At 36.0% G+C, this 12,431-nt stretch overlaps 1 protein-coding gene across 2 annotated transcripts in view; it reads left to right on the forward strand.

Annotated features, from left to right (window-relative positions):
• The first annotated feature begins 308 nt into the window (after positions 1-308).
• The window catches only part of zyg11l (zyg-11 family member, cell cycle regulator, like), a 42,488-nt gene continuing 30,365 nt past the window's right edge, over positions 309-12,431 (forward strand). For both annotated transcript variants that reach the window (XM_067452148.1, XM_067452149.1), the window contains exons 1-4: positions 309-597; positions 1,769-1,934; positions 8,098-8,870; positions 10,466-10,606. In XM_067452148.1, the coding sequence (XP_067308249.1) occupies positions 595-597; positions 1,769-1,934; positions 8,098-8,870; positions 10,466-10,606 (1,083 nt within the window). In that variant the 5' untranslated portion in view covers positions 309-594. The remainder of the gene's footprint in view (positions 598-1,768; positions 1,935-8,097; positions 8,871-10,465; positions 10,607-12,431) is intronic.

Genomic DNA, 12,431 nt, shown 5'->3' on the forward strand with positions numbered 1-12,431 from the left:
CTTTTTAGTTTTTTTCTTTTTTTCTTTTACTTGTATTATTATTTTATAGGCTATTTTGCTGTATTATTTCTTTCTTTTTGTTGTAGTCTATATTTGTAATATATTTTACACGATATGTTGGAAATTACTATTGCCATGTTCATTGTATGTGACATAATAATAATAAAAAAAAAAAAAAAAAAAAAAAAAAAAAAAAAAAAACGAAGCGCTGTTTTAATGATGTTTGACAAGCAACCAATCAAAAGTCTGTGCTTTGTTGCCTGTCACTGAAAACACGCCCAGCACAATGGGCCGCCGTCACTGAAGACACGCCTACCACGAGTGATCAGCTGTCAACAATATTTCACGTTGCTCGTTAGTTTTTTAATGACAAACAAACTGAAAGCGACCGTTGCGCTATATGCAAAACGCAACTCAACGCAAACTGGACCGACGGTACTGTGTCCTTCTTCTTCCAAGAATAGCTTCTGTTTAAGGGCTCAACGTCAGCTGCAGTAATAAGATTATTCCTTTAAAGGAAGAAATCTAGGCCCATATGCATTAGAGAAGCTAACCTTAACTGAACATTGTCGCCTGTTTCACATCTATACTATAATGGTGAGTTACTCTTTTTTTTATTGCTGACTAACATGATGTGAAAAAGTTTTTTTGTACTAGTTTGATCTCTGAAAAACAACAACAACAACAACAACAATAACTAGAGCCATAACATTAACTTAAATTGTATCTGGCTATTATAACTTCCTGTAGGAGAAAGTGAATTTTCCGTGCATGCATTAGACACGTGTGTATTTTTTCAGTTGCCCTACGTGTGTTTTTACACGGTAAACAAACAAACAAAAACAAGTGCCAAAAAACCTTAATCATGCAAATTGAAAGTTGACATGCCATGTATTTTATAACATATATGTAATTTGATTGTAAAATTACATAAAATAACTTTTAACAAATTATCTATAACGTTAAATTGTGGTGTGGATATTGTAAAAATTTAGTTGAAACTGAAGATCTAACGTTAATTGAATAAATAACAACAGACAAAGCAGAATCCCAGTAATATGAATTAAGCTGTTCTGAAAGGTAATTTTTTTTTATTCGACTTATGTACAGGTATTTAAATATAAACATATTTAACTGCCCATATATCAATCAAAGCCATGTCCTAATAACTTTGTGAATTCAAATTCAAATTGAATGATTTTCACTCAATTATTCTAGGTTTTAATGAATAGCAAATATATCTGAAATGTACATCTGACTCATTAAATTATTAAATAACAACCCCATTAATTACAGTAAGTATTACATTTTAAAATAATTATCAGTATTATTGCAGTTTGTATTACAAATACACACACACACACACACACACACAAACACACACACACAACTTTTATTAAAGATAATTCAGTCACAGATCAATATTTTCCAGAGACACAAAATTAGATTAGATCGTGCACAATAGGATTTATAAACACAATTAAATGTATTTGTTGTGTTATGTTAATAGTTTGAACACAGTTTCCTCAAAAGTATGTAGACATGTTAATAGTTTGAACGCAGTTTCCTCAAAAGTATGTAGACATGACAAATAATTCTTTCCATTGCATAAAACATTTTACTGGTGGTTTGTGATTTGATTTGAATTCGTATAACCATTGATACGAGTCATCTAGACTCACATGTAGGCGTCATCAATATAATTAATTGATTTCAACATTAAAGTATTATACAGTGGTATTCTCAGCATATCGTTTTTTTGTTTCAGGATGAAGAGAGTCCTTCCTCCCTGACTGACATCAGTTTGGCCTGGGTGTGTCACAACGTGGAAGTGCTTTGTGTTGCACTAAAGGATGGATCACTGCAGTTCCACCACTGTCCTTTATTTCCTCAAGAGTTGGCTGATCAGCTGCTGCACAAGATGGCTGATGAGGGTATGATGATGCTCACTGTAACATAGGGCTGGGCGATATAGCTAGAAATTCTATATTCTTCCAAAAATATAAAAAAAATTATACATGTATTAATTGAAAACAGTTGCAAGAAAACGTATGCGAACCGCTTATAGAATCGGTGAAAATGTAAATAATTTTAAGAAACTAAGAGAGATCATACAAAATGCATGTTATTTTTTATTTTATTTAGTACTGTCCTGAATAACACATTTTACGTTAAAAAAAATGCCCCATTCAAAAGTTTATGAACCATTGATTCTTAATCCTGTGTGTCATTTGCTGGTGTTTTGTTTAGGGATGGTTGTACCTGAGTTTCTTGTTTGTTCTTCAGAAAAATCCTTCAGGTCCTGTAAATTCTTCAGTTTTCCAGCATCTTTTACATATTTGAACCCTTTCCAGCAGTGACTATTATTTTGAGATGGATATTCTCACTTTGAGGACAAATGAGGGCATTCACTGATGCTCCAGAAGGAAACATGATTCATTAAGCCAGGGGGTGAAAACATTTTGAATTTAAAGATCAAGGTAAATTGTGCTTAATTTGTCTTCCGGGAAATATGCAAGTATCTCCAGTTCAAAAGTTCTTGCCCTCTGGCTCTTCGCGTCGTGTTTCCTTCTGGAGCATCAGTGAATGTCTGAACCTTTTATAATAGGTGTGTTTGAGTCCCTCAGTTGGCCTCAGAGTGAAAAGATGGATCTCAAAATCATACAGTCCCTGCTGAAAAGGGTTCAAATATGCAAAAGATGCTGGAAAACTGAAAAAAAATGTAGAACCTGGAGTATTTTTCTGAAGAACTTTGTTCAGTTTAATTGCTCAGGTCAGGACAAACAAGAGACTCTAGAAAAATGACACACAGGATTAAGAAACAATGGTTCATAAACTTTCAAATGGGGTCATTAAAAAAAATTCAGCTCACTTATTTTGTTTATATTATTAACATGTTCATATATTCTGCAAGTAGTTCACATACTTTTTTTTGCAACTGTATATACATACACTATTTTTGTATTTGGTGTTTTGCTTAGTTTTTTACCCCATGAAAAAGTCATGAGCTGAATAGAGCAACCATTGTGACAAAGTACATACAAATAGTTTAATGCAAATTCGGCACTAGTTAAATAAAAAATGAAGACAGTGCCCACCTACTGCTTTTTGTCAAAAACCAAAGGAACATTTAATATTCATATGTACTTAAAGGTGCAATAAGCTATTTCTGAGAAACACTGATATTTGAAATCAACCCAAACAAACACATCCCTCCGTTGATCGCGTCACCCTCCAGATGCACGGCCATGCAACGCAAGAGTGGAAGCAAAATAATGCTTCGCAAAAAATAAAGCGACGATGATGAATGAACGACAAGAAAGAAAAAAATATTAACATACAGTACACAAGAGTATATACAAGCAAGAGTTGATTGTTATTCACTAGCAGCACACCAGCTCAATACAAACACTATACTGTTACTATAGCTAACATTACGAAAACAGCATATCTTGGTTCTGTGAAACAGCTAAACCAATATTACTTACATTGGGAGGAGAAACAACACAACCTCAACGTTCATTTTCAGGCCTGTTAAGGTCTCTCAAGCGCTGGCAAGCCTTTGTAATATTAACACGGGTCCTAAAACCCTTGCCTTATCATAACCCTCCAGTGATATTCCTCTGACCTTTTCTCTTTTGAACAACAAAGATTTTTGGAGAATGTTACACAGAAAAAGTAGAAGCTCTATTAGTTTGCATTATAATTGCATTATATTTCGTAGACTTAAATGGGTATTCAACAAAAAATTGTAATGTTGTCATCATTTAGTCACCTTCATGTCGTTCCAAACCCGTAAGATTTTTGTTCATCTTCGGAACACAAATGAAGATCTTTTTGATGAAATCTGAGAGAAGTGTGTAGATATAGCATGAGAAATACAATTTTATTCATATTGTGAAAGGGTTACTAGTAGAAAGCGAGCAAAGGTTTCTCCCTTTATAATCACTGAAGCTGTCTATCGCTTCTTATTTTTATGGAATATTGCAGTATTTATTATAAATGGTTTGTCCGTGCCCATACTTATGAAAAAAATTAATGTGCCCTCGTTCACACCAAGGATGATAACTATATAATGGTAAAGACATAGTTCTAAAAATCATTCTAAATATAAAAAAATCTCAAATGAAGCAGAGTCAACCCCAAAACTATAACAAAATTAGCACAGAAACTAATATAGTTGGAATCACAGTTTTTTTTCTTAATTAAGAAAATTATACAATAACAGCCCATCAGAATCAATTCTGCTTTAAAGAGCTTGAGCATTTAAAGCAGCAAACAGCAAACTAAATAAACAGATAAATAAACACAGAATAAACAGATGGTGTAGAAACTGATATAGTAATAGTTATCGTTCTTGTGTGAAGTTAAATCAAAATTACTTCCCCTCACTTTTTTCTCTTTCCTGATGATGTGTATATCTGTTTAGATGGTTAAGCAGACAAGTTCTTAAAGGACAACTTCTGCAAATTTTTAAGTTTATCTTGATCGTTATATCTTTGTGAGTACAGTCTATAGAAGAAAAAAACGAACCGGATTGGTGCTTGCAACACGGAGCTGTTACAGTTAATGGCCAGAGCCTCCACTCAGCTAAAATGGCAGTTATTGGGGCATAAACGTAAAGGGTGTCTTTGTGCCTCTTTACAAAACGCAATTAAAATGTCTGTACAACATGAACAGGACCCTTACATGACAACGAGATGCGTTTAGCCACTTAGCCATTGTTTAAATTTACCTGTTTTAGACGGCTAGCTGTAGTTTCGCACTGAAGTCCCATGGGAACTCCATTGTAGCTGGAAAAAAGCCAAAAAAGAGCGTCGTATGTGTGAAGAGTGATCTCATTGCTCTGCTCAACGGCTTATCGGTTCTCAATATCGAACGTGTCAGAGAGAAACGGTTTTCGGTTCTGTACTGCTGATCCGAGAACCGCTGTATGTTCAGTTACACGCATATGCTAAGTATCAGTGAGTTCATCAGTTCCCTCAGCAAAACATGTCTCAGTTCAGTGAACGGTTGGAGTTACAACATATAATTCAAAACATTAGTTTATTTCTATTCGGAGGGACTGTCAGTCATGTCAGAATGTGAGCAACTAAAGTAACTTGTGGGATCAGCGCTGATTTGAGACGCGATCCGTTTAGAATGATTCAGTGCGATTTGGTGAACTGGTTGGCCCGGTTCACTAAAAAGAACCGGTTAAAAAGAACGATTCGTTCGTGAACCGGACATCACTAGAGTGATGATATGATCAGGCTCACAAGTGAAGAAGAAATGGTTCACATTTGTGCCTTTCCGAATTGTGGCAACAGAATGTGAAAGTTTGCAGCGAACACATACACTAACACTAACTTACACAGACACAACACAGCGGGCCGGTTGAAGAAAAATGCCATTCTGTGGTCGAAGACTGGTGCAACTGTGGAGGTAAAGTAAACTTTATTTATCCTTCCATTTGGGTACACACGGCTTGAGGATCATGCTTTACCAACACAACGCTCTTCCCAACTGGACTATTTGCCTTTTTTTCCGTCTACAACTGCGTTCCCACGGGACTGCAGCGTGAGACTACAGCTAGCCATCTAAAACACTATTTAGGTGAATTTAAACAATGGCTAAGTGGCTAAACGCATCTTGTTGTCATGTAAACGACCTGTTCAGGTTGGACAGACATTTTAATTGCATTTTGTGTCTGTTAAGAGGCACAAAGACACCCTTTATGTTTATGCCCACCAGAGGTGGGTAGAGTAGCCAAAATCTTTACTCAAGTAAAAGTACAAGTACTTACGGAAATATTTACTCAAGTAAAAGTAAAAGTAACAATCGTAATAGTTACTTGAGTAAGAGTAAAAAAGTATTAGATGAAAAAACTACTCAAGTACTTAGTTACTAGTTACTTTCGATCTGATTGATAAGATCCAAAAACCCTGAATTTCAGACTTAGAGAGCTATATATATATATATATGTATATATATATGTGTGTGTGTGTGTGTGTGTGTGTGTGTGTGTGTGTGTGTTTAATGGTTAAACAGTGTAAATTAATGGTGTGCTGGGCTAACCACAGCTCTTTTTAAAACATACTTTGCTTTTATACTTTTATAAGTATATGCATTCTTAAAAATACAGTCCCATTTTTAAATGTATATATACACTGCAGACTGTTGTCTGTCCGGATATGTGTATAAATGCAAGATGTTACATTAGGCTATTCAATTTGTTTCGTTTTTAGCCTGATCTCATCAGTATCTATGGCAACGTTTTTGCAAACCACAAAATATGTACCAATACGTACATATTGGCAATTGCGACAGTTTCAAAGTGAAATGTCCACTGGGTGGCGCTAAAAGCTTATTTTTTTCCAGAACAGATTTGCGTGAATCTGACATGTTTTGTTACGTTGTGTTTTTAACGTACACCCACACTAAACCTACCCGAAAGTGGTAACAAAAGCAAATGTGACAAAAATAAAATTGTGTCCATGTATTTTTAGCTTGTGTTTAGAACTCGTCTTTGAGCTCTTTTATCATGACTCGTTCTTCACGGGGTTCGCTCTCAAGCTTTTCGCATTGCAAATACAAATCTGTATCAGCTGAGCTATCGAGCAAATCTGGTGAATCAGAAAAGCAGAACATGGAGCTGTGACGCAAAATTCAAAATGTTTTAGTTTACAAACCATAGACTAAAATATGCAGTTTTTCTGATAGTGTTCATTTCTGTTGGAAACTGCAGTGTATTGGTACGTATTTTGTGGTTTGCAAAAATGTCACAGGTAACGTACATTTTGCCAATGAGGTTGCTCGTTTTATGAGAAAAAAAAGATATGTAAATGTGCAGATGTGAATGTTTGTTTGTGGAGGTGTGTTCGGAGGATTCAAATGATTTGTCAATGCTTGCACAAGAGAGCATATGAGGAAAACACTCGGACAGTGTGTGAAATAGTATTACAATAAAGGAAAAGTGCCCATAGTTACCAATTTACCATTAATAGTGTTCAAATATAGGCATCATTGTTACACTTACCGCTGTTTTCTCAGGTTGGAGCTGGAATTAATGTATGCTGAGATGTCCGTTCATATTGGTGCACACAGCATGCATTACATTATGAAACTGTTCTTTTTGACATCTTTGACTGAAAACAGGCTGAACTTGAGGCCACGTACGGGTGATCTGCCGTAGCTCACACATCTCCCTCTGCTTCGGCCATCATCTTCTGACTAAACGCGCGCTAATTTTATGCGGGTGATGCGTATCCACCTCTCGCGAAGCAGCCTCTCCAACGTTTCGCGAGACTTGCGAACAATTCATAACTTATTTTAAAATATATAATTAACTATCATCATTGACAGTAGCGGAGGAACGCCACCGAATGTAACGAAGTAAAAGTACAGTTTTTTCACAAGAAATGTACTTGAGTAAAAGTAAAAGTACCCATTTTTAAATATACTCTAAAAGTACAAGTTACCCAAAAAATGTACTCAAGTAAATGTAACGAAGTAAATGTAATTCGTTACTACCCACCTCTGATGCCCACATAGCTGCCGTTTTAGCTGAGTCGGGGCTCTGGGCATTAACTGTTATAGCTCCGTGTTACAAGCACCAATCCGGTTCGTTTTTTTCCTATAGACTGTACTCACAAAGGTATAACGATCAAGATAAACTTAAAAATTCCCTGGAGTTGTCCTTTAAGAAACAGTCTTAACTTAGCAGTTATGTTTATGCAGCTGGCCCCTGCAGGAGAAAGAGCACATAAAGATTAGCAAGTACTCAGGACAAAGTTTGAGCATGCACACGCAATATCTGAGAGAGAAAAGAGAACCATGAGAACACTGTATATTTGACCGTGCACATCCTTTTTTTTCTCGAGAGATTCGCACTCATGCATTACTTGGATGCGCTCTCACTTTAAATTAGCTATAAAGAAGAGAAGAATCTCTTATTCAAAAGCTATGTGCACTGTAGGCAGTACCCCATGCAACCCCTCTTGGCTGCCAGTATTGCCTATGCCAGGATCCACCACTGTCCCCAGTCCTACTATAACCCTTTAAGTAGCCTGCAAGATCTATTGTATGATGTTGTGCCTGTTTTCCTACTCCACTCAGGGGTCCTCAATGACAGAACCATAGGCATTTTCCAGAATCAGGAGCACCTGCGTTTGCGGCGAGCGTACGTCCAGTCCTCACACCTCTCAACTGAGGCCTTCAGACTGGCTCTCTGCCCTCACAAGCTTCAAGAACTGAATGCTTCACATATACATGGGGACATCACAATCTCAGATATTCTCCACAGTGTTACCTCCAGCAAAGTGTGCAGACAGGGCCTTCAGACATTGCTGATGAATGGCTTACATCTTTATGGGGAAGCAGATGAGGAGTCACTGCAGGCCTCCTTCAGCATGCTCCGGGGTTTAAAGAAGCTTTCTCTGGCCTGGACAAACCTGGATGACAAAGGTCTGGAGGATATCTGTGCAATGCCCATGCTGGAGAACTTAGATATCTCTGGTACTAACATTACAGACCTAATACCTCTTTTAAATTGTGAGTCACGGCTCAGGTCCTTGACTGCACATGGGCTTCAGAAGTTGGAGATGCCAACCTCCAGTCTCATCTTAGTTCTCTCCAAGCTTCAGTTGTTGAGGCACCTGGACATCTCTAATGACAAGCTGGTAATAGATGGAGACAATTTGGTGCAGCAACTACTAGAGCGCCCAGGGATTCTTCTGCATCTTGTGTCCCTGGATGTGTCGGGCTGGAGAGGTGTAAGTGATGCTACCATCCAAGCTTTTGTAGAAGTGCGGCCAGGGATGAGGTTCATTGGGCTGCTGGCCACAGGTGCAGGTGGCTCTAAGCTGCTGTGTGGAGATGGAAATTTGAAGGTAAGAGTCTTTGTTCACACTGACTGACTGAAAATTTGAAAGGGGTCATGAATTTAGAAATTAAGTTTGAAATGAATACCCAGTCAGTGAGGCCAGATACTAAGTAACGCGTTACTCTAATCTGACTACTTTTTTCCAGTAACGAGTAATCTAACGTGCTATTTCCAAACCAGTAATCAGATTAAAGTAACTTATCCAAGTCATTGTGAGTTACTATTTTTGTAATTTTCCATAGTAAAAAAAAAAAAAAAAAAAAAAATTATATATATATATATATATATATATATATATATATATATATATATATATATATATATATATAATATATATATATTTTTTTTTTTTTTTTTTTTTTTTTTGCTTTCTTCTTGCGTCTCGGGGAGAATATTTTTTCAAGAAATATTTTTTAATTTCAACTTAAAGGTGCACTATGCAACTTTCCGTCCACTGGAGGGCGCCTATTCAAAACAAATGGGTAGTTTGATGACGCAAAGTTTGAGCGCAGCATCTTGGGACATGTGGTCTTCACCTCACAGCCGGTGGATCCTAGTAACATTATAAGTGCACATCTAGAAACATAAAATAAAACAAAAATGCCATTTAATCTAATATGCAGCGACATGATGTAGCAACTACTGAGTAGAGAGCAGGCGGTGAGGCACACTTGATCCACTAGTGTTACTATTAATATTTACCCGGATCCTGAACAGCACATACTTTGTTGCTATTCAAAAGTCTGTCTATGAGAGACTAGAAACAACATGATAGCTTGCAGAAAAATTACTTTTTACTGCCATCTCATTAAAGCAATTTACTCACCCCCATGGCATCCAATATGTTTATGTATGTCTTTCTTCAGTTGAAAAGAAATGAAGTCTTTTTTCCATATAGTGCACTTCAACAGGAACCAATGGTTTAAAGGTCCGAATTGCAGTTTCAATGCAGCTTCAAAGGGCTCTAAATGATCCCCGCATAGATTTAAGGGTGTTACCTAGCGAAACTTTTTGTCATTTTCCAAAGAAAGCGCAAAATCTCATTTTCACCTCCAACTTCAAAGTTTAAAGTGGGCGTGGTAAATGCTGAGAAACGCGAAAATCGGCACCTGCTTTTCTTGAGTAGTATAGAATGTATTGGCAAACTTTGTTCTTGTTCTTGCCACCTCGAGAAAACAAACACATTTATTTGTTCTTGCAGAGTATGTTCCAAGCTTTAACACACCTGTCTGGAAGTTTTTAGTATCTTAAGACCTTGATTAGCTGGTTCAGGTGTGTTTAATTGGGGTTGGAGCTAAACTTTACAGGACGGTGTTCCTCCAGGACCCCTAGTGTAATTAAACAGCATTTTTTTAGACCTTCAACCTGATGGTTTCTGTTGAGTCCACTATATGGAGAAAAATCTTGGAATGTTTTTCTTAAAAACCTTAATTTATTTGTATCTGAAGAGAAAAAAGAAATTAACATGGGTTATATGGAGATGAGTAAATTATCAGGAATTTTTAATTCTAAAGTGAACAAATTCTTCAAGCATGTGACAAATAATACATTTTATTTATTTTGTATTATTATTATTTATTGGATATTTGTAAACACATGCAGGTGGCAGGAGAATCAAGTTTGACTCAACTGTGCGAAGCCTTGAGGAGATACAGTGACAGAGAGAGTTTTATACTGGAGGTTCTTACACATCTCTACAGTCACACCAATGACATGGAAGGACCTCAGACAAACATATTAAAGGTACAAGAACTTCTTTAGCAGTCTTTCCTGTTGTCTGATGATCTGTATTTGTATACTATAACTGTATGCTAAGCTGGTTTCTTACTAGGATCAGTGATCACGTGTTTTATATAATTGTGTACCATTTTATAGAAGAGTTTATATTGATTGAAAAAAAGAAAGAATGTGCTGTAAAAAGTAACACCTTAATTATTATTTTAAAAGTATTTTGCATGGTCTATGTTTTGTTCATTTTTTAAATGTGATGGATTATAAATTCAAAAAAATATCATAAAGGGATACTTCAGCGCGGGCAAGAACAATCTGTATTTGAACTAGGCCATTAATGTAGTAGAAATGTGAAATTATTTTTGAATTTGGTGCTTTCTAGACTGAGATAAGACAGAAAATGTGTTTTTGTCTCATGGGGACAAAAGACAACAATTCCCAGAATGCTTTGCTGCCCTACGAGGCCACTCCCAACTTTCCCCCACAAAATCAGTTCAGTTAGTGAACAGACACTACATTTAAAAAGTGAACGTATCTGTTCAATATAATGTGATTTAGCCACTGAAGGAGTGTCATAGCACAAATGCAGCAGTAGTCAGATTACATTCATCATGATGAATGAGCTGAAATAGCTCTCGTGATGAAAGCTGAGATAATCGCAATTGCGCTCGTGGCATATACATTCAGTCTAGCATGTTTTCAGTTCATGCCTTTGGATGAACAGAGCTTAACTTTCATAGAAATTAATTTGAGAAGTTAAAACACTTACATTGCCTGCAGGTGCTAGCTGAGCTGTGAGTGCGATCTCCCACCCCCCCCACATGTGGGTTGAAAACATGCAGAAATGGCTCCCTCTGCTGGCTGTAGTCTTTAGCCTCTGGCCAAAAATTGCTCCGATGACACAAATTGATGTTTGGGCATGATTATTTTAATATACTCCAGGGTTTCTACTAATAGAATGGCATATGCTAATCGCTGAAGTTACCCTTTAAGCTTTTGAGGGATCCCACCATATCACATTTTGCACTCCGAACTAACCTTGGCTTGTCGTAAAAAAAGTCAGATTATCTGATCTAAATTATTTTAAAGGGTTAGTTCACCCAATTCTGTCATGAATTACTCACCCTTGTTTGTTCAATACCTGTAAGACTTTCGTTCATCTTCGAAACACAAATTAATATTTTTATTGTAATCTGTTCCTCCATTAACTAAGGCTGCACGATATTGAAAAAAAAAATTACATTGCGATATTGAGAGCCATCAATCCAGGCTAAAGTCAATAATTACCATTCCATGATATTAATAATAATAAGCAAGCTTTATTAAAAGTGGCAAAAAGGTCACTTAATATTTTATTCCAAAATTAGAAAATTTCTGTAAACACAAAAGCAGAACACATTTTAAAATAGAACAGCAGCTTTACATCAACCCCCCTGATTGGTTTAGAACAATATAACTTAAAAGATTGTGAGCCAAAATGCTTATAAGTTGTTTTATAAAAATATATATTTTATTTTAAGTCAATTTTTCGTAGCCAAAGTGCCAAAGTAAAACAGTGTTGGTCATCATAATCATGGCTAAATATATGAAATAAACAAAATGAAATAACACTTGAATATATTTTGTATTAAATCTTCTAAACAGATTAGAGAACAAATTCCTGTAAACAGCAAAGCCAAACACATTTAAACAGCAGCTTTACAACACCAACCCCCCCTGATTGGTTCATGACATAACTTAAAAAAATAAAAAAAATAATATATATATATATATATATATATATATATATATATATATATATATATATATATATATATATATATATATATATATATAT

Source organism: Pseudorasbora parva, chromosome 9 (assembly GCF_024679245.1).
Source record: "Pseudorasbora parva isolate DD20220531a chromosome 9, ASM2467924v1, whole genome shotgun sequence".
In the NCBI taxonomy this organism is placed as follows: domain Eukaryota; kingdom Metazoa; phylum Chordata; class Actinopteri; order Cypriniformes; family Gobionidae; genus Pseudorasbora; species Pseudorasbora parva.